Source organism: Alosa pseudoharengus, unplaced genomic scaffold (genome assembly GCF_046254945.1).
Source record: "Alosa pseudoharengus isolate Yale_2024_CS ecotype anadromous, Long Island Sound unplaced genomic scaffold, YU_APseudo_1.1 YU_APseudo_1.1_scf_23, whole genome shotgun sequence".
Taxonomy (NCBI): Eukaryota; Metazoa; Chordata; class Actinopteri; order Clupeiformes; family Clupeidae; genus Alosa; species Alosa pseudoharengus.
In genome coordinates, this window is record NW_027468685.1 from 18,151,689 (window position 1) to 18,175,374 (window position 23,686).

The 23,686-nt window shown below is 45.7% G+C and overlaps 1 protein-coding gene across 1 annotated transcript in view; it reads left to right on the forward strand.

The window, feature by feature from the left end:
• The first annotated feature begins 670 nt into the window (after positions 1–670).
• Positions 671–23,686, forward strand: part of khdrbs3 (KH domain containing, RNA binding, signal transduction associated 3) — a 107,828-nt gene continuing 84,812 nt past the window's right edge. Inside the window, exon 1 of the mRNA XM_076301883.1 lies at positions 671–1,008. Coding sequence (XP_076157998.1) covers positions 918–1,008 — 91 coding nt within the window. The 5' untranslated portion in view covers positions 671–917. The remainder of the gene's footprint in view (positions 1,009–23,686) is intronic.

The following is a 23,686-nucleotide window of genomic DNA, read 5'->3' on the forward strand; positions in this document are numbered from 1 at the left end:
ATCCAACCGTACGAACTTTACGCTCAGATTCCTAAAGGGATGATGTAGACATTCAGTGAAACTGCATTCATAATCCCTTAGACTAACATAAAATTCCGCTTGAAATTCATTTGACTTAGACTGTTGAGAACATAGCGCACAATACAATTGCATTCTCATTTCCATATTCAAATCTGCCCTGCAGCAACTCACAGCTCTGCTGTGTTCAACTGATTTGATTAGTCCAAACGTGATATTCTAATGAAAAATGTACTTGTTTGCCCCAATAATTTCCCCGGCTACTCAGCACTCGATGCAAATCTACATTATTTACACTATTATTCTTTTATGTGTATTTGCACACTGTGCCATTGTTCCTTATAACATGCCATTTAAACGTTTAATTTTCGTGAGCATCGGTTTACGGTTGTAAATTGGCTGTGGTTGTGTCTGTTTAGTTACAGCACCATGGACAACTCTATTCGCTCCTAAATCCATCTGGCGCCAGTCCGTCCCCCTCCTTGATTGACGCTTAAATTGTTAGCATATCATAGCGCAATTTTTACCGCAACCAATCGTTGGAGGGCCTGGGACGTACCGTCGTTGCCAGTGGATACAACAGGGGGAGCTTCAAAGAGCTTGTTTACAGAGCCGCGAGAGATTCTGCTCAGAGGGGTTTGCCCGTGAAGGACTGAGTGAAAGCCTCACAGATGGGATAACGGAATTCCACAGAAACAAGTGCATACACGTTCTTCATGGCTGACACAGCATAACAAACTAGCTTACTTGTAATGTTTTAACACACGCTACGAGAGACACCACTTGTTTCTTTTTATTTTTGAAATTTGTCGCTGTTCATTCTGGTGGTGCAAGCCGAGAACGCGGGATATCTTTATCCAACCCTATCGTGTTTGCTTGGACCAAAGGTGCCGGACAAAATGGATAACGAAAAGTACCTCCCAGAGCTCTTGGCAGAGAAGGACTCTCTCGACCCGTCATTTCAACATGCATTACGGCTTCTTGATCAAGGTAAACCACCTGATTCTGTCCCCTCCGTCCCGTGTCGCCTAATATCATGCGTGCGCCAAAGCACGCATTTAGTGACAGTGTTACGACTTTCCTTGTATTAAAAGCAGATCATGAGCTACTAAGTTACGGAGTCAAATGCTTATGTAGTTAAGATACCAGAAATGTATTAAGGGCTATATGTTTGAAACGTAAGATACATCTAAACATTGCACATGTAACTATCCGTTGAGTCACCGTTGGACTGTTGATCCAGCTGACATGAAAATGCATGCATGACCTTGTACCACACTGTAGCCTAATATCACGCGGCGAAAAAGGCTATAGGCTAGGCTACATTATATAAATTGTAGATTAGGCAAAAGTAGCTACAGTTCACCAGTTGATAGATATCCAGATTTTTTTAGACCTCAAATTAATTACTACCTCAAGATATAATTTACTTCGAATATGTTATCTTAACCGCTGCACTCGATACTTTTTGGCACATCACGTCTGCTCTTGTAATAATGTTTTCTCATAATTACCCAGCGTGACGTCCTCCAGGTATCTTCCTGTAACACCTTATCCCAACACCTGTTAATTGGGATGTTAGCAGCTGCATCAGCTTGCCTTGGACAGTGCCGGAGTGCTGGGTTTGGTGTCACGCTTTGAAGAAGTTGCGCTGATCCTAATGCAGTTTGAAAGAAGACAGAGGCATTGTCCACGGTGATTTGAAGACGCTTTAATTAATCCAAGGCTGCGGCACAGTGGTAGTCTCTGGCTTTGAAGCTGTCTGACTTTGCCAAATGCCGCTCGACGCATCCCCTATTTCCCCTATCGTCGGGAGTGCTCCAGAATAGCCAGTCCTTTGAGTATCGTTTCTCCTCGAGTGGCGGGTTGGAAGGAATTGTCGCCCTGGATTAGCAACTTATCACAATTGGCAGACCGTTTCATCTGTCCACATTTGAATTGACTTTTGACATGGTCAGAGGCTTAGGCATTTATAAATAGTCCCAGTGTATGTTTCAGAGGCGCACTGCACCTCGCTAGAATAACAAAAAAAAAGCAGTGGAACTCATTCATCAAATAGCTTATATTAGTGTGTAAAATGTGTTCCTGTAATCGTTAATCAGTAGCATTTCATACACAACACCTACACAAATGCATCTACAATTCAGTTCATGTTTCAAGGGTTGTATTGGTTTTGGTCATATTTTCACAAACACTTATATATATTTGAAATAACAGCACCAACAGCAACTAAATAATGCATGACACCTTGTGTGAAATGTGGAATGCATTGTGCTTTGAATCAATGAACCAAAACCAAAAGCAAGCTCAAACAAATATATGGCTATCTTCAGTGTGAGTGGGGTCAGAGACCTTCACAACAATTATTGAATGTTGGCCTCAGTTGACATGAGCATACATAGACAAACCCACATCTTTTACTGTCCATAAATCAGTCATATGATGATGCAATTACCAAGTCAGAAGGCCTATGCACAAGATTACAGTGTTTTCCCCCATTTTCAGATATAACCATGTGCTTGATGCAAGTAGACTTTCAAGTGGGGTTCTGGCAGCAGAACAGTCACAGCTTTTTTTTCGTCTGTTGTGTAACGATTAGGAACATGCAAAAACTGATGGCATTTATGAAGGAAGAGATGGAGTGAAGGGGAAAAATAAGTCTTTCTCAGTGCAATCAAGGTGGGCTTGTATAGGAGTCCCTCAGAGTATCTCCCTCCCTTCCATTGTCAGGGGAATTCGCGAGGGCACATTATGCGGGCGAGATGCCGAGATGAAGGATGAGATCGCTGCCGTTGTTAGCGGAGATTTGTGTCAAGGCAGGAAGGCATTGATTCGGGGGACAGCGACCGGGAGCAAAGTGGCCATTACGAATGGGCCTCTCCGCAACCTCCATCCGCTCCATCCGCTCGCAAAGGTGGAAGGAATCACAGTAGCCGGAGAAGAGATAAGGCAGCGTGTTACTCAGCACTTTTTTCTCCCTCTCCCCCTCTCCTTATCAGTTGGGCACTGTCTTCAGTAGAAGAAAAAAATGGGCTTGCCTTTTCAAAGAAGTGTGCTGCTCGGGGGAGAAGAAATATGTCAGACTATGGGAGGGGGGTGGGAGGAAAAAAGGATTTCTCGGAATCTCCCTCGGCAGCCTCTTCAGCTGTTTTCCTCTTCCAGACGCACGCCAAGATCATATCTGATGATGGCAGGGATTACAGAATGTTGTGGAGATTCTAATAGATTAATCTCTTGTCCTTGGTGGTATTAAGTCACTTCCTAGCAGTGCTTTAAGTAACTAGACAAGCCATGGAAGCAAAGGGAATGTGTGTTGAAATGATTTTTCTAAATCAGACGACCAGTTTGCTTGAGATGATAAGCCTACTGTTAATGGAGATATCGACTTGGAATGTCCCTTGCGGTACAGTCAGAAATCCATCTGGCCATGTAAACGAATGCACATTTTTATGAGTGAGTACAGGGAGATGAAGTTTCTCATGCAAAACTTTACCTCAAACTGCTGTTCTGTTTTAGAGACAGATCCATGACCCAATGATGGCTCTGGACATAATGCATGATTGCATATGTTCTGTGCCTGGAAAGTGAAATCAGACTTTAATGAATGCAAATTGCAGTGCATCTTTATGTTTGGACAAGGTTGAGTTGCTTTTGTTGATGTGTTTTTTTTTTTTTTTAATCATTTTGCAGTGCAGTAATCTTTGAAGTATTATCTGCTTTCCACAACAGATAGCACTTGATGCTTTTCGACAGAACCGCTTCTCTGTCTGTTGCCTTGCTGATGAGTCCTGCTACTTGATTATGCAATTGGCAAGGGAAGAGGCCTGGTACACACACACACACACACACACACACACACACACACTCATACACGAATGCCAGTGCTGCGTTGCAAGGCCACACTTTTGACAAGTAAAGCTTCCCAGTTGCTAATTAACACGGCTGCATACATACATAAAATAAATCTGGTCGCAAATTTTGTCATGCTGTTGATTGGTGAAGCTTGAATATTTCCCAGAAAAAGAGGAACAGCATTTTCCCCCTTCAAGCCCTAAACACAGCAGTGGGGTTTGTGCATGTGTAGCCTATAACACATTTTCCACAAAGTTAGTTTAAAAAACATGGTTTGATTTAGCAAGTGTGCCCTGCCAGAAACAGATAAACAGACAGTTTTTGTTCGGTACTGGAATTTGAAATTTTTCCAAGGTATCTTATGTGCTCATCATACTATTTACCTATACAAATGTATATGTCCCTGTTGGGGTGATAAAAGTGTGCTTGCACTGTATGTGAACATACCTGAGCTTATTTATCTAGCTCTGTCTCGGATGAATGATTTAATAATTGTCTGTGTGTGTGTGTGTGTGTGTGTTTGTGTGTGTGTGTGTGTGTGTGTGTGTTTGATGGTTTTGAACGTTTGCCACATCCTTCCCAGGGCGCCACATCTCTGTCATTCTTGCTGTGTTAGCATCACATCAGCAACTTATCACACACACAAAGACGTGCCCGCGCACACACACACACACACACACACACACACACACACACACACACACACACACACACTCCAATGTGTGAATGCATATGGCTAAAACCAAACGAGCGAAAGGAGAAAAAAAGATGGGGGAAAAAAAAACATTCATTGCATTCAGCGCAGAACCTTACCGAGTTCCTTGCAGAGAATGCAAACAGGTGTAGCTCCCTGGCCACTGGAGCCTTGCCTATGCAGGTGCGCTCCATCCAGCTGAAGCTGGTCTGCTGTCACTCAAAGATGCTGGGGGAAAATGACAAGGCAGTAGCCTGTTCTGGGCCTCGGCTCACGGGCTATCTCTGCCCTAGCGCTGGCAGCGTGCCTGAAAATGCAGAGGGAGCAAGTGCGCAGACAGGGCCCTGAGAGGCATTATCAAAGCCAGAGACACTGGGCAGTACAAGAGAAGACAAGATGGTGAGGGAGGGAGGGAGGGAGGAAGGGATGGAGGGGGAGAGAGAGAGAGAGAGAGAGAGAGTTGGAGCAGGGAAACCACAGATCATGATAATCATCTGCGGCTCACCAACACGCTGACACTCTGAGCTCTTGTGGCCAAAGGAGCGGGGAGTCAGGAGCCTAAAGGTGTGTGTGTGTGTGTGTGTGTGTGTGTGTGCGTGTGCGTGCGTGTATGCTAGTGTATGCTAAAGTGTGAGTGTGTTTGACAGGCTAAAACTTGATTATTTGTTAGTGAGTGTTTTAGCCCAAGTGTGCAGGTATGTATGTGAGTGTCTAAATTTGTGCGCGTGTGTAAATGATGTGTGTGTGTGTGTGTTTTTATGTTTGGAAAGGGAGGATGAGGAGCCCATGGGAAGGCTGGAAAGAGTGTGTGTGAGTGTGTCTAGTGGTGTGAGGGAGGCTGCAAGCGAGGTGTTGAGAGGAGCTGTGGCAGCAGGGGTGTTGGCAGCCTAGCGTTTCGCGCCTCTCTCCCTCTCCCCCAGAGATGAGCGACAGAGCCAGAGAGATAGAGGTAGAGGGGAGAGAGTCGCTCCAAGGGCCAGTAGTAAATGAAGCGACTGATCACCATCAGAGCCGCACACAGGAGCCCTAATGGCAGGTCCTGAGTCAGCAGGTTCCTCATTGTTTCACCGTTGCATGTCGGATTTACACGCAGATCCAATCAACAGCAGTCACCTGATGAAGCTGTAATTTAATGCCATGTCACATCAGGGATACTGTTACCTGTGTCTTGTCTGGTTCCTTTGTGGGTAGTTTTCTTTCACTAAAAGTACAGTCCTTTTCTCCATAATGGCTTTCTCTTTAAGCATTTCTGAATGAGTTATTCAACGCTCAATGAGACATTCAACACTCATTGCTTGTTATATGTAAATGTGTTGTGGAGTCGTGTTTATGTCAACTCTAGTCTTGCCTGCTGATTCATATTCATCTAGTTCAAGTCAATGAGCTCCCTATGTATGATATAACAATTTCAAAGTCAGCTTTGTATGATTGCACAATTCAGTGCCTCCTCCGTAATAAAACCTATTGGCTTGTAAAACATGAACCGTTTTATTTTATTAAATTAAGTCCCACCGCTCTGGGTGGCTGTTTTGCTGAAGAAGTTGCGCGGCTCAGCACTTTTTGCAAGGCATTTAAAGTTTGCAGGGCTTTTGGCCATGGGGCCGGAGCTAGATGGCATGTGTATTATCTTCTTGTAATCACTTCAACCTTTACACCCCATGAATTTTTAAGCGCTCCGCACGGCTCTCGCCACCGTAGGCGCATGTTTTCCTAAGTAAGGGAGCCAAAGAGGGAGAAGAAGCTTCTAGAAAAAAAAAAGAAATGCTTGGCCACTTCACTTCAAATAGCCGCCCACAGATTTTCCTGAGCTTGTCTTGTTTACAGCGGTATTTGTGCAGCACCCACATCATCTTTGAGAGCCCCCTGTCTCTGTCTCTCTCTCTCTGTCTCTCTCTCTCTCTCTCTCTCTCCATCCCACCTCATTCACTCTCTCTATCCTCTCTATCCTCTTTCTATCTCTCTTCCCCACGTCCTCTCCCACTCTATTCTCTGGGTTCAGTAGTGTGTGTGTGTGTGTGTGTGTGTGTGTGTGTGTGTGTGTGTTCTCTGGCCTGGCGTCTGATCTCTCCTCCCTCCTTCAATAATGCACACTCTGCTTGTTGAGAGCTTTCATCTATCTCTCTTTCTCTCTCTTTCTGTCTCTCTCTCTCTGTCTCTCTCTCTCTCTGTCTCTCTCTCTCTCTCTCTCTCTCTCTCTCTCTCTTTCTCTCTCTCTCACTCAGGGTGTCTGGCATATGTATGATGGCAAAGAGGGGAAAAACTCCCCCTGGCTTGCCTCACTTCAATTATGGATCCATTAATCATTTGTCTATAGGATGCTAATGCAATCTGCAGAGCTGGGTGAGGTTGTGTGTTCATGAGTGTTTGTGTGTGTGGGGGTGTGTGTGTGTGGGTGTGTGTGAGTGTGTGTGGGTTTATGCGAGTGTGTGTGTTTGGGTGTGTGTGTGTGTGGGGGGGGGTGGGGGGGTGTATGGGTTCTGCGAGAGTAAGGATTGGCTGCGGTTAACACTCACACAGAGATGGAGGAGATTCGGAGCCCAGGCTCGGTGAGTGGAGTGCTGCTGCCCTAGCTTCAGGCTAAGCCAGAGTGAAGGTTCACCTCCGCAGGGAAATGTTATTTATGAAGGACTGTGACTGAAATTAAATTTGAAAAAAAGAGGTAGAGAGAGAAAGCAAGAGAGAGAGAGAGAGAGAGAGAGAGAGAGAGAGAGTCAGGGCAATAGGAAGAGAAAGGAATGGCTGTATGAAATTGGAATTGAAATGAAAAAAGAATGAAAATAGAAAAGATGCCAAGGGAGGGGAAAAAATTGTTCCGCGATGGACAAATATGAAAGGGCATAGGGACGGATGCTGAAGGAAATGTGATATAGGAAGCCAATGAAAGAGCTCTCCTTGTGGTTTGTCCCAGTCCAGCCGCCAGCTATAAGACTTCAACCATCAGAGGTGAGCTCTGCTAGGGCTAACACTCCTCCTAAGCACACACATTTTGACACAGAACAAAAAAAAAAACTTTGTTGGGTACAGCACAGCGGGAACAGGAACACTCTGTTGACTGTTATTTTAGTTGTTGTCTTGAAGGAGACTGGCTGTTTGTGGCATCCATATGTCATTCCGTCTAAATGACATACATTTACTGGAGAATTATTTTCTTTGTGGAGTGCTGCATGCTCTACGTAAGCGTTACAACACTCAGCTACAGTGCGATTAATATGATATTGAGTATTGAGTGCATGGTCAGTTCAGTGAGAAACATTTCCTCTCGGCCAGTCTGAGAGTTGTCCTCCTCTGTGTATGCATGGGAACATGACATCATTGCTGTGCAGACCACACCTTCAAAGCCTCCTCTCTCAGGTGTAGATGGGCAGATGGAGGTGTGGGTGTGGGTGTGAGTGTGGCTGCTGTGGGCAGCGCCACCAAAGCAGCGAAGTGCTGATGTGTCTGTATAATTCCCCCCTCATCAAGGCTGGAGGTGAGGAGACACGTCTCAGTGGTAAGGCTGGCCCGTCTTGGGATGTCAAACCAGTGGGTAGATTCTGCAGCATTGGCAGCACCATCACTCCCCTGGCTCATTTTGACTCTAGAGAGATAGAAAGAGAGAAAGAGAGGGAATGAGAGAGAGAGGGAATGAGAGATTGCGTGTGTGATGTGTGACACAGAAAGAGGGTGGAAGAACGTGAGAGGGAGGAAGTGAGAAAAAAAGGAGAGAGAGGGAGAAAAGGAAATGGTGCCCATCCTCTCACTTCCAAAGGTGTTTCATTTTTTCTCAGCCAGAGCCAGATTGGCAGATTCAACACACTCTGCAGGGAAGCTGGATGCATGTTGAATGTGTGTGTGTGTGTGGGAGGGGGGGGGGGGCACATATGTGCACACTGCATGTGTTGTGTATGATTGTGTGTGTATGTGTTGTGAGTAAATGACACCTGAGAGAAATTCATTTTTCCACTATGCGGAGAGCTTGAGAGCATAAGTGTTATGTTCCACATCCAGACCTGCTAGAGAAAAGGCCCCCTTAGCCCAACCACACACAGACACACTCTGTACTTTCTCTAACGTTCCATCAAGGAGAGGCCCTACAAACACATCTTAACTTCAGATCCTGGAACACCTGTGTATACGACCCCCCCCCCCCCCCCCCCCCAAATCCAGCTTAGTGACTAATTTAATAAATGCATCAGCCCTTGAAAGAGGCCTCACCCTTGATCTTGACACCTGACGTCTCCCTTCCAGCTGCCTTGTCCCTCCTCATCCCCACCCTCCTGGCGCTTTTTCAGCCATCTTTATTTACGGCTGTTTTGTATGCCCGTCACCTTCTCCGCTGAGCGGATTGGGGAAGGATTAGCTCCTTCTCGCCGGCATCCACACACCGTCCCCCATCCCACTTGGTGTAATCCAGACCCATTTAATTATGTTTATCGCAAGAAAACCTGCGGTGACTCAACTTTTCAGCCACGTCGAATCCATTTTGGCCCCAGCAGAATGTCGCGAAACATGCAAAGCAGTGGACACTGCTGAAGAGATGTTGTCATCCATTTATGGGGGAGGGCATGCTCCCTTCAGCAGAGTAGGAAGACGATATACAGTTTTTATATTCTTATCACATTTGATTTCCTTGTGATCCTGCAAAACGGAACCGAAGTCGAATTAGATGTCACTTTCGTAATTAATTCGTAAATCAGTTGTCATACGCCACAAATTTAATACTTCCAACTTGCTTCTTCACCAATTGTGTCACACACACACACACACACACACACACACACACACACACACCAATTAAGCTACTCTACCAGGCAGGCACTGGATACACAGTGCACAGTAGTATGCAATCCCTTGGATGACTTTTCTATTCTTAATCCCGTTTGCCCGCAAAATAACATCAGAACCTCACAAAATAAACCTAAAAGTAGTGCAAAGCAGCTCAAAGGCCTTGTGTAGCTCATAAAAAAGTAAAACAGTCCCCTCTCCAATTTCTCCCTCCTGGTCTTCATCTTTGTTACACACATTTCTTGCACTCTTTTGAGATGGGACTAGCATATAGAATGTGCTGAATGCACTCTCAACGTTATGAAAGTGATTAGAAGAATGAGCGATTACTGGCCTTTGGGCTAATATATTAAAGCTCGCGTTCACTGACACAGGGAGGAAGATGCGGCCCGCGTCGTCCTCGCGCCCCCTGCGCCGATGTCGGTGTAATCGTGTGTGTTAACCACCAGATGTTCCTCACCAAATGCAGGAGAGGGAAAGATGAAGAGGGGAAAAAAACGGCGTGGTGCTTATTCGTCAGCCTGAGAAGCACACCTCATTAATCCAAGTCCGCTCCTAAAATCTGTGTGTGTCTGTGTGTGTGTGTCTGTGTGTGTGTATGTGTGTGTATGTGTGTGTGTGTGTGTGTGTGTGTGTGTGTGTGTGTGTGTGTGTGTGTGTGTGTGTGTGTGTGTGTGTGTGTGTGTGTGTGTGTGTGTGCATATTTGAGTGTGTATGAGAAAAGAGAGAGAGGTCATCGGGGATCGTTTCAACTCGGAGGATTAGTCCCCCAGACCTAGCTAGCGTCGTCGCTGTATGAATAAATAACAGGCTCTGTCTTTGTGCTTTTAGTGCATCCCCTTGCTTCCTGAGAGCAAAAAAAAGAAAGAGCGTGAAAGAGAGGGAGAGAGAGACACAGAGAGATAAAGAGAATCAAGGAAAGAGAGAATGAGAGAGGGAAAGAGAGAGAGAGAGAGAGAGAGAGAGAGAAGGAAATCAGAGCATGGAGTCCGGCAGTGGAGGGATATGAATCTTTAATGGAGAGAGATAGAGAAATAGGATATCAGTAAATGAAAGTTAAGTGGATTTTCTGGGTTTTTGGAGCAGTGGAAGTTATCCAGTAATGCGCTGCAATGCAAAGGCAGGGGGGGCAAAAGAAAGGGAATGAAGGAGAGAAAGAAAGAGATAGAGAAAGGTGAAGAGAAGGGCTAGATCTGTTCATTTACCTCAACCACCAAGGGACTGTAACGTCCTCTCTTCCTGCTGTCATCCCTCTCTCTCTCTCTCTCTCTCTCTCTCTCTCTCTCTCTCTCCCCATGTGTTTATTTTCAGTGTCACTCCAGTTCCCCAGTGGAGGTCTAATTTTACTGTCATCTCTTCATTCTTGTTGAACATCCATCCAGCTTTCTGTTAACTCTCTGATGTTTTTCCACTCTGGTTTACTTAAAATCCCTCATTGTGTTGTTTTATTTACCATCTCTCGCATTTGACGTCCATCGCCAACTTCAAGTACTTTGTGTATAAAGGAATGTGTTTTCTCTTCACTATATATCTCTTCAGTTTATGCTCTTTCTTGTTCTCGCATACTGTGATGCCATCAGGGAAAAAAAGTGGGTGTTTTTTGAGAGGGCAGACGAAGCGTCTGAAACACTTTGATCTGCGTCCATTAAGAGGGCAGCCATGCCGCTGTTCTTGCGGTTAATGAAACTGCGGCTCCTTTTCTGTTTACGCCATCCGCTTGTCGGCACGTAAGTGATCCGGCTCATTTGTGAGTTGACCCGAAGTCAGGGGGGGCCCTGCAGCTTGTTAGAGTCTAGGTTAGAATTGGAAACACAGGCTTGTTAGAAGTGACCCCCCACCCCCCCCCCCCCACACACACACACACACTCTCCACGAACGCTTGTTACAGACCTCACAGTACACAACCACCTTTGTTTGAACGCCCATACCTCGTCTTCGTTTTCATCAGCAAAAACTTTTCACCGCTGGTGGATTTCTTTTCTCTCTCGCTCCCTCTCTCCCTCTCTTGCTCTCGCTCTTCTCTTCTTCTTCCTATTTTTTTCTTCCCTTTGTCTTAAAGCACCATTAGGAGAGACATCCTGGTTTTGTGTGGGCAGCAGCGAGAGCTTTGTTTTGACCGCTGTCATTACCCGGCACCCGTACAGCGGGAGCTCATGCCCACCAGTACTGCTGAACACCGAACGCCGGCATGTAACCTAGCAACACGGGGTCATTATTTCTTCAGGAAAAGGGCAGTGGCAGTTTTTTTTCGTTTTCTGCTCCCATCACCCCTTGCAAGCTATCGTGCAAATACCTCTGCCGTGACATTGATGGTGATGAAACTCTCCCTCTCTCTTTCTCTCTCCCTATTTCTCTCTCTCTCTCTCTCTCTCCCTCTCTCTTTCTCTCTCCCTCTCTCCCACTCTCACTCACTCTCACTCTCTCTCTCTCATTCTAAGTGTGTAATGGAGAACTTGTGTGGGGGTGAGTGGCAGTGAGAAAGTCAGCGGCATAGGAATAAAATAGAATGAGGAAGGAATCGCGGATATAGATCGGTGGTTGAGATGCACTCTGCAGAGAGTGAGCGGCCCTGGTTCCTGTTGCAGCCGTACGGTAGTCAGACCCCGGCCGGAGAGCCTCTCGACCGGGCAAGAGAGAACAGTGCACAGGCTGGGGTTTTGATAGCGGTGGCGGCGGTGGTGGTGGTGCTGAAGATGGTGGTAAAAGATCTGTGGAGGTGTGTGGTGTGTGTGTGTGTGTGTATGAGTGTGGGTGTGAGAAAGAGTGTGTGGGCACCCTCGCTGGTGGCGCCGGTGGTTGTTGTATTGACAGGTCCTTGTCCTGGAGAAGCTGATAAGAAACCGTAAGCGAGGGAGCGGAGGTGGTTGACCGAGGAGGGGAGGGGTGGGGGGAGGAGAGGAGGGCAGCGGAGGAGGGCCCGAGTGGATCGCCTTACCGACCCAGAAACCTGAGCTCCCTACGGGGCCCTGGTGACCAGCAGCAAGGGCCTGTCACATAGCAGCAGGGCTCCGAGAGTCACACCACAGACCAGCTGAGGATAACCTGACAGCATCACCCAAGGAGAGGAGACATCCGAGATAGTGAGCAGAGCAGGGGGAAGATAAAAAAGACCTAGAATGGAAGGAGAGAGAGAGAGAGAGAGAGAGAGAGAGAGAGAGAGAGAGAGAGAGAGAGAGAGAGGAGAGAGAGAGAGAGAGAGAGAGAGAGAGAGAGAGAGAGAGAGAGAGAGAGAGAGAGAGAGAGAGAGAGAGAGAGAGAGAGAGAGAGAGAGAGAGAGAGAGAGAGAGAGAGAGAGAGAGAAAGAGAAATAGCAGATGGTTGAGCATGAACAAGCTCTCCGGGCAAAAAAAGGGGGGAAATAATAAGCGGAAGAGGAGGGGAAAAGAAGACAAGAAAACACAAATAGCAGCTCCAGGACAAGGAGGAAGCTAGTCTCATTATAAAGAACCAACGAGCCAAAATGCATTGATTTATTGGTCAGCGACTTGAGTAAACAAAACATGCTAAGCGTTGTGAATGAAGTCGCTAAGCTCCCCTGTGGGGGCAATGAGTGGATGCTTGTTTCCCTCTGAACCTGAATTTTCATCAGCGACACACCCAACTGGAACACAATCATCTGAGTAGCAGACAGCAGTGCTACATCCCATGAGACACGATTGTCTATTATAAGATGTGTGTGTGTGTGTGTGTGTGTGTGTGTGTGTGTGTGTGTGTGTGTGTGAGTGTGTGTCTGTGTGTGTGTGTGTGTGTGTTTAGTTTTTGACTCTTACTTATGTAACATTTCCTGGAAAATAAATGATCTTAAAGCAATAATGGTCTAGTTAGCTTATGGTCATTTTTGTTTCTCACAAACATGGTAGGGTGAACTAAAAATAGCAAAAGTTGCCTGGCAGTAAAACCAAGGGTCATTTATGAGTCCTCAGGCCCTTGTTCCGGAAGGTTCAGTACCAACTGCTGTTGTTCCTCTGCCGCATGAGATAAAGCCAGCTGAGACATCCATGGAGGACTCCTTTGGCATGAAAAAGACTGGGAGTGAATCAGCTAGGTGGCACTGAAGTGTATCTCAGAGGAGTATCTTCCTCTTTTAAACTGTTTGAAAAGCAAATATTGCACCAAGATCTCCTGCAAATGGGTTCATCTATGCTTTTGTCTCTAAAAATAAAGCACAACGTTATTAATTAATAGCAAACTCTCAGGGTAGATTGCAGACTCAAAATCTGTGACTGCACTCACAGAAATACACACTGGCATTTGGTGCGTGTGTACACACACACACACACACACACTCACACACACACACACACACACACACACACACACACACACACACAATGAATTCCTAGGTGACACTCAGTGACAGCAGTTGCTGTTCCTCATTTTTCCATATCCGCAAAATTTCCATATTCTGTCTTTCTCTCTCTCTCCCCCTCTTTCTCTCTCTCTCTCTCTCTCTCTGCCCCCCCCCCCCCCCCATCTTTTCAAGTACACACAGACACACACACACACACACACATACACACTCTCCTGGAAGTCACTTTTAACTTCTTCGCAACACAACTCCGCAAACCCTCTTGGCGATGGCAGGTGTCTGCCTAATTATAATATTTATTTAAAGTATCGTGCGACCCATTTTGGTCCCTCAAAGCACTGGTGATTGAGAGAGACCACAGTTAAAGGTAGGCCCTGGGGAGCCGCAGGTATTTAAACACTCTCAGCCTAACTAGGCGATTATAGCTGCTCCAGCCGCCAGTGATCAATAGCAGTCCCAGAGCTGTAAGTGGCTTTGCTCTTGCCACTGTCCTCTAACACTGCACACGCTTAGAACAGTGGAAATAAAGTTTGATGCTTTGTCCTGGATCTCGTGCATGACACAGTTACGTGCCAAAAGCACTGCATGGGTGTGTACTTGCTATAAGCACTGTATGGGTGTGTACTTGCTATAAGCACTGCATGGGTGTGTACTTGCTATAAGCACTGAATGGATATGCACTTGCTATAAGCACTACATGGATATATACCTGCTATAAGCACTGAATGGATATGTACTTGATATAAGCACTACATGGATATATACCTGCTATAAGCACTTAATGGATATGTACTTGATATAAGCACTACATGGATATGTACTTGATATAAGTACTGAATAAATATGCACTTGCTGGAAGCATTGCACTGATTACATGCTACACTATATGGATGGTTACAAAAACAATACAAATACTCACATGGAAGTATTGCTAAATATTTGCTTTTTAAGTATTAGTTTATGTATGGGTATTCAAGCTTCCACATTGTTTTGCTTATTTTGTTTACTCAGTTCTTGGTAAGTTGCAAAAAGGCCTTATTTACATTTTATGAAAGGCTTCTCTTAAGAGGCATTCCAGAACAAAGATACAGAGGCGGTGATGGTGAAGCTTGCTGGTACAGCATGATGGCCTAATGCATTATGGATGCAATGTGTGAACCACACTCGGTGTGCATGCATGTGTGTGTATGTGTGTGTTTTTGCACATGCCTGTGTGTGTGTGTGTGTGTGTGTGTGTGTGTGCTGTATAATTGGATCTGAATGCTCGAAGAGAAGCATTATGTTTACCCAAAGCATCACCTTTTGCGGTAATGTAATGAAGTTACACTATGTGTCTCTGCCTACTCCTTCAATCTTTACCGATCATTATAAGGCACACATGCTGTTAAACGTTCATTCTCAGCATACAGTTCGTAACCCCTACCAGCGTGAATGATCCTCAGTGGAGCAAAGCTGATTGCTTTACCAATAACTCACAGACAAATTGGTCCGTTGGTGGGATCTTGAGCGGCCCCAGTGCGGAGAATTGATGGCGGCATCTGCCATTTAAATTGCTTGCCGTGACGTCCCGAATCCCCTCAAATATGGAGTTTGGCCCCCTGGCGTCAAACGGAAGATGTATTGGGCTAGCCAGCTCGCTCGTCTCTTGGACAACGCTATTGAGTGGGCATTCACTTGGATACATTTCAGAGCTTGGCCATGTCTAACATATTGATCTGCTCCTTGCAAATTTATGGTTATGCTTCTTCAATTTGCACAAAGGCAGAAACATTGTTGTCTCTAGGCCAATCAATCACGCCCGTGAAGCAGGGCCGCTCATCAATAAATGTCGGCACTCTGTTTGTCCCTTCGATGGACCCTTATCTCCTTTGGTCAAGCGCAAGGCATGATAGATAAAAAACATATACATGCAGCGTATATCACTGAGTTTTCAATACTGTATTGATCCTCAGTCGCACACAATTCAGCGTTCTGAGCCAGAAGTTTGACAGCCATATACTGTAGGAAGACACCATCATTCTTACAAAAAGACTTTGAACATAATATAGCACACAACATTTGTTATGCTATTTTGAAGCCCGAATCGCAAACACACATAAGTATGGTTTTTGGATCCACATACTTATTTTTATGCTTCTTTATCAGAAAATACAGCTTCTATGCGATGCTGCTTGGTTAGAGACACATCTGTCTGTGTGTTAGAGTGTACATTTGTGTGCATGTACTGTACTGTATATGCGTGTGTGTGTATCTTTTTATGCGTTTGTGTATTTTCACAACCCAGTGGGAGCTGATAAAAAATTAACGCGTCAGGTCATGGCTGACACGCCACATACAGTACACACACATACACACACACTCTTCACACACGTCTAGGTAGAAGTATGTCAACATCAGCAGTCCTGCTGAGCTGTTTGTGCTCAGCCAAGTCACAGGAGGGCGGGGAATGTGTGTGTGTGTGTGTGTGGGTGTGTGGCTTCCGAGAATGAAATCATCCGCTAGTCTGATGAATCTCACTCTCTGCTTATTGACAGAACATGGGCCCCAGCATATGACGGATGACAGAGCGCCATAGATCTCATTCACTGGGGGTGTCAATAATGCAGCTCTCAGCCTTGTGTGTGTGTGTGTGTGTGTGTGCGCGCACATGTTTGTGTGCGTGTGCGTGTGCGTTCATGTGCGTATGTGTGCATGCATGCGTGTGTGCGTGTATTCGGGAGAACCCACTCTTTCTTCACCACATTACAGAGCTGGCCGAGCGCAGCCCAGATCCATCACCAGTCCAACCACACAGCTCCCCTGGGAGGAAGCGTGGAGTCACCGGGCCCATGTTCCAGCACCTTGTTAAATTCATGGCCTGACAAATTGTGGCTGTGCACAGCGGGGCACCATAAAACTTTTATAGGGAGAATCAGCACACTGTTAAAAGGAAGTGTATACCTCATAATTCCTCTCTAAGTACAGATTTGTTTATTCACAATTATCTATAACACAATCTGACCAATCGGATAAGTGTGGTACACACAGTAGAGGTATATAAGTACGTCATCTACGTAGAGTGAAAATGTTGATGGAGACCTATGGGCTTTTGAGGGCCTTTTCTCATCAATGAGGTAGACATATTTGTTGACTGACTGAGCCTTTTAGTCTGGAGTAGTGGATCCTCGGCTGCATTTTCTCATGCGGTTGAGTGAGATGCTGATAAATATTGCAGGAGGATTTCAGCTCCACGTCTGGCAGAAAGGAGAAGCCTCCCTCGGCTTGCACGGCAGGATAAGCAGGTCTGATCGAGACACGCTACATGCAGCATGCTGAGGGCTGAGAGTTAGAAGTCGAAGAACTATGAAGTGTGCACACATGGAAAGCACAATAAAAGACATGGAAAACACACATGTTCTATCCACACAAATACACTCGTGTGCACATACACACACCCACATACATGCAATTGTACACATGTGTGCCATATTTACACAAAACCACATGCACTCACATACATAAAAACACACATACGTTAGACCCTTTCAACAAGAAAAACAAAAACAATGCTTGAATCTACTTCTGCTTCATTAAGATAACATATGGAATGTTATAACAGAAGCCTTGTGGGAACAACTATGATGCTGATAATGGAACTCTCTTGAAACGGTCAATACACACTCATGTGCACATATGTGTGTGTTCCCAGGTGTTATCTAAGTTAACATTTATGACTCCCACTGCTGGCTGTGGTGAGCAGGACTAAGTGATGTGTGGTGCTGTGGGGGTCTTGGACAGAGCAGGATGGGTCAGGGTGTTCAGAGGGCATCAGTGGGCAGCTCAGCTCTGCTAAGCCATGTGGGTTAAAGTCTGTCCACTGTCACTGTCGCTAATGGATCAGACTGAAGGGCTCCACGCCGGAGTCGACTGGAGTGTTCAGTGGAGCAGTGAAGTGCCCCCCTCCCCCTCTCTGTCTCTCTCTCTCTTTCCTCTCTCTCTCTCACACACTTGTCTTCCTCTCTGTATCACTCCCTCTCAACTCTCTTCTACTCATTACTGATTCTCTCTCTCTCTCTCTCTCTCTATCTGTCTCACGGACAAACGCACACACACACACACACACACACACACAAACACACACAAACACACTTTTGGCTTAGCTATATCAGTCCCTCTCAGCGCTCTCGACCCTCTTCCACTCTTTTCTCATTCTCTCTCTCTCTCTCTCTCTCTCTCACACACACACACACACACACACACACACAGACACACACACACACACACACACACACACACACACACAACGAGCCACTCTATCTCTCTGTCCAAACTGCTGCAGTTCTCTGTCTTTTTCTAACTAGCTCTCTGTCTGTCCTCTCCTCCTCTATCTCTCTCTTTCTCTCTCTGTCTTCCTCTGCATTGTTCTCTTTCTCCGTCTATCCATCCCTCATTGGGTGTTTGGTGTTTGTCTTTTTCTGTTTCTGACTTTTTACTGATATCTCTCAGTCATCTAGCATCTAGTCTCTCTCTCTCTCTCTCTCTCTCTCTGACTTTTCTCTGTGTTTGCAATTCCCTCTATGTCTTTGCTTCACTCTTGCATCCCTCCTACACACACACACACACACACACACACACACACATTTATTTTGATATTTTTTAGAGAGAGAGATTTTTAGAGAGAGAGAGAGAGAATGAGAGAGAGAAAGAGAGAGAGAGTGTGAACGAGAGAGAGAGAGAGCAAGATGGACGACCACAAAGCGAGTAAAGAAGACCGAAACTCCAAAGCACCACTCGCCCTCTGTAGTGTCCTAATCATGGCAGAGCCCCTCCACTCCTGGCCCTGCGCCTCGTTAGCTGACCACACTCCAGGCTAGCAGGCCCCGAGGACGAGGAGGGGAGCTGAATTAATGAGCTCTGGGTTTATTTAATCTCCCTGCGAGCGCTCGGCCAGCGTTGAGTGATGCCTACTGGGAGCTGGAGAGTGTCCCGGGTGCGGTGGATCCACCGGCAAAGGGGTGTGTGTCCGCGGGAGCAATAACACACACATAGTCACATAATCACACACACACACACACACACACACACACACACACACACACACACACACAGGCAGACAGGTGAACACCTGTCTCGCTCTCACACACAGAAATTGGTTAAAAATATATTCATGCAGAAACAGTGTTACTGAACTCTTTAATTCAATTTTCCTTTACCAATTTAATTTTCCTTTTCACGCTACACCACAGTGACTTTCCTTTCTCATTGTTTTAATTATCACTCATCTAACAACACCATTATAGAGTCGCAGTCACAGTCACTTTCAGTCCATACAATGGGATGCGTATACCATAAGTATTCCCTACCACTGTTATTCACCATGCACCTGTCTGAGAGACCTGTTGGCTGTTTCCTTCCGCGCTAATTTCAGGAGTTGTGTGCTGGTGACCGGTCATTCTGGGATGTCAGGAGAGATGGCAAGCTGTCGGAGGCCTCCCACACTGGCCACAGTATATCAGCAACAGCCAAGAAAAAAATTACACACACACACACACACTCAAACTCAAAGACTTACAGACACACATGTATATATGTGCACACACACACACACAAACACACACACACTCAAACTCAAAGACTTACAGATACATGCATATATTTGCATGTACACACAGACATACACACACACACCAGGCTTGTGCAAAATTCCAGAATTGAATTGAATTAAAACTGGCTCTTAAATTCCAATTCAATTCTTGAATTTCACTTGCATTTCAATTGAGGTAGCAAACAGGAAGCAGAATTGCAATTTGAATTGTGCATAACCCTGACACACACATGCAAACATGCGCACACACGTATGCACAAACACGCACACACACGCTCCTCTGCCAAGCCAATACTTCACCCTGGAGTGCAGGCAGTATCCAGATGCCTGACTTAATTATTTCACCATAATAGCAGCTCGGGACCGGTACATTGTGAACATGTATTGGGCTTGTTTGATTGCCAAAATGAAAATCAATTAAGATCAGAGTACTTTTCATAGTTGTTTTATCTAGTTTTCTTATTTGTCAGTCACACACACACACAAACACACCCTTCTGGAAGTTAACAAGTTGTGCAGGATGGGCACATTTGAGCCATGTCATTAGGAGGTATGTGTGAATGCTTATGTATACACTTCAGCAAAAGCACATTCATTCTTAGTTTTCTCCCCTCTCTGTTTAATCATTATCTGGAAAGTCACTATTCTTTTGTCTTCGTCAGACCTCGTCAGCATTCACACCTCATTTTTTCTTCTTGCTTTTTTCATTTACATTACGGATGGAGGGCAAATTGCTCCTGTGAAAGACTGAAGGTGTCTGTGCGCTCTACTGTGCAAAGGCACCCTGACAGATCTCTTCTGACAGGAAAGGCAGGTGTTGTTAAGGGGTTGCCCCCCCCCCCCCCCCAAACACAGACACACACACACACACACACACAGACACACTTTCAACCCCCTCTGTTCTTCTCAGCTCCTTTTCAGAAGATACCGCCTGAGACTCACGCAACCCGGGTCTAGAGATGAAAGTCTGGACATGCAGAGTGCAAGGGCGTTGGTTGTTTTCGAGATGCTGTGGCATGCAACATGCTGGTATTACCTGCCCCATAACGGGGAGGTTGGGGTGGAGGTGTTGGATGGACCAGTACAAAGTAATGATGCGCATATAACTCAGAATAACGTTCTGCCTGAAACAGAGATTCAGAGATTCAGTTTAGCTTGGCTCTATTGGAATACATATTATAATATTTGTCTTGCCTGCTGTGGTAAGTGTGATAAGTGATGGGTGAATAATGTTGGCTGAATGGCACGCAGTAGCATATATAGAGACTCTGTAAAGGCATGCCGGCTCCACACAGACTGCTGTTGGTCGGGGCTGTTTGGAGCTGAGAGGTCCAGTGACATGGATGGACCCCCCCCCCCATACCCCCGCCCCACTCGGTCAGTCTCATCTACTCCTCTATCCATCTTTCTCAAAACTTTTTGTCTATCATTTTCTTTCTTTCTCCCTTCCTCATGCCTCGTCTCTCTCTATTTCCATCTCTTCTTCTTTCTCTTTCTCTTTTCCCTCTCTCTCTCTTTACGCTCTTGCTGTCTTCCTTTCTTCCCCCCCTGTGGCATGTATTATTGCTCAGACCCTTGTGTAAATTCAGTGAGTCCATGAATATTGTCAGGGGATAAAGGGTATGTGAGAGTATGTGTGAGTACAGTGTGTGCGTATGTGCGTGTGTGTGTGTGTGTGTGTGTGTGTGTGTGTGGAGGGGGATTGGCCATGCAGTAAACAGTCTTGCTCTAGAGCAGCACTCAAGCAAACCAGTCCAGTGGGCTTCATTAAGACCGGAAAAAAAGACATAACATTTCTATTAAAAGATGATGCCAGAGGGCGCATAGAAAAGACATGTATTTGGCAAGATATCAGTGAGATAGATTAGGAACAAAAAGTACTTTTCTTGAACTATTTTCAGCAATACTGTAACTACAGTGACTTTCCCCCCAAAGGCTGGTATCTCTAGTCTCGTGACTGGTCATACAGTAAACTGCCTTCTTTTCCCATGCATAGTTTCACAGTTGTCCCTTTGGTCTTGAGATTTTGGACATTTTTAGATGTAGCCCATCTCTAGCTAGTTTGTTGCGTCCTTGTGACAGTCTCTAATGCAGCCACATATGGAAGCAAAAGCAGTAAAAAGAAAAACACAACAACAACATGAACAACAACACACACACTGACTGAGGAAAGAAAAAGCCGCACAAACTCACGGAAGAGGCCGCCTGCAAACCAAAGAAAACCAAACCCTTTTAGAAGCGTTCCCTTTTGAAAAAAGAATGCCACTGGCTTTCCACTCTGAGATATGCCCCCTTTTAGCAGTTGTCTTTTTTTTTACCCTTTCTTTCTCAAGACGCCCATTTCTAGAAAATGCATTAGACCCTTTTTTACACTCGAACAACAAAAAAGGCTGTGAAAATGTTGAAATGCAGCCATATTCATACCAAGGCTGTGTAGCACACAGCACAGGCGAGAATGTAAGGGTTCACTTATACGGCACGTGAAGATACATGTACCACAACTCAAGACCTCCCAATGGCCAAGAGTTTACTGTAGACGGCCCCACAATAAAGTGAAAGTGGAGAAATCGGTCTTGGACAGCCTCTGCTGCTGCTACTGAGAGGGGTTGTGTACTGATTGCGTTCTTTTCCTTTTACCTCCTTCCCCTCTCGTCCTTGCCATCTCTCCTTCCATAAGAGCAAAGACGAGTCGGCGTGACACACTCCTCTCAAATAGACTGTGAAATCAGTGCCTGCGAGCACACATTTGTTTAGGAGCAGCCAACGCTCCACGCAGCCATGCAGGCAGACAGATGGGAAAGCTTCCTCTTATTGTTGTTGTTTATGGCGAGGGCTATGGTGGGCAGGGAGGGGAGGGTGGTTTGGTGGGGTGGGGGGTGGAGGTGGAGGTGGAGGTGGGGATGTGAATGAAAGCTGGTGAGCCAGGGAAGGCCACAAAATCCTGAGTCAGTGAATACGCTGGATCGTTGCTCTCGTCTGCATTTCTTTAGCCATTCCTTTCCCGCATGCAGTCGTTGTTTCCTCTGCTTTCATTATTTAAGTTTGGCCTTCTTTTCTTATCTCCCTTTTTCCTTTTTAATGTGAGTGACATTTTCCCTTACCGTGTTGTTGTAGTGGCAGGGGAACATGTGACGACGACACAACTCAACACGGCTGCTTTACAGAGTTTAGGTGACACTTCAATTTCCCCCCTGTCAGTCTGGGCAGTCGCTAGGGTACAGCATGCACGGGACACACACACACACACACACACACGTGTACACACACACACACTCGTACACACACACACACACACACACACACACGTACACACACACACACACACACACACACACAGTGGAGAGCATAGGCAAATGGCACGCGAGTGCTCACTTGTTTGCCTGGCTTGCTTGCATGTATGCAGAAAGTGTTGGGAAGCCACAGGGAGTGCAGGGAGTGAGCTTTTCTCGTACAACTTGTGCATGTTATATATACTCATGCTGTCCATCTGTGTTTCTAACTCTGACACACTCTCTCTCACTCACACACACACACACACACACACACACACACACACATACACACACACACACACACAGCAGTGGTCCTATCTGACCCATCCTTGCCCTCTTTGTTTGGCCACGCATCCGCATCAGCATGCGGTAGAGGCTTCATTTGTTTGGCAATGCAATTCCTTTCTTTTTTTTTCATCATACCAGTGACTCACCAGTGAGTGGAACGGTTTTGAGAGAATAGGAAAAAGACAAGGAAACAGATGTACAGACTAGAGGGCATGAAGACAATGAGAAAGACAGAGAGGAAGAAAGAGAGAGAGTGAGTGAGTGAGAGAGAAAGACAGAGAAAGAGTAGAGAAGATGGTGACAGAGAAAAAGAGTGTGAGTGTGTGTGTGTGTGAGAGAGAGATAGAGAGAGAGAGAGAGAGAGAAGGGATGGTAGCCATGCTGAGTTGACAGGCCTGCTGTGCCCTGAAGTAGTCCATTAGCGGCACCTGCACTTTTTCTCCCCAGGAAACCGGCGAGTTCAAATGAAGACGGTCACATGTTCATCTCCCTGGGAGACCAGCCCGCTCCCCGCTGTAGCCATGGGTTACTTGGCCAAAGCCTGACCCATGACGCTCGGACATACTAGATTCCAAGATCCAATTGTTTTACCCTTGACTTTACTTTAAAGGAATGCAAGCATAGTATTCCCTCACAATTTTTTTTTTAAAATTCAAAATCCTTAAAAAAAAAAAAACAATGTTTGACAATATGCCTTGTGTAAAGAAGGGGGAAAAACAAACAAACAAAAAATGCTTATGTGTCGTGAACAAATTGCATGTCAACAAAAGCAGGGAACCAGTTTAATTAGACGCCACTCTGAGCAACAATGCGGCCTGCTAATTATGGTCATGGGAGACAAACAGATGTGATAATCGCCAAATGAGCTTCCCTCAACACAAATTAGGATCAAGCTCTACTCACAC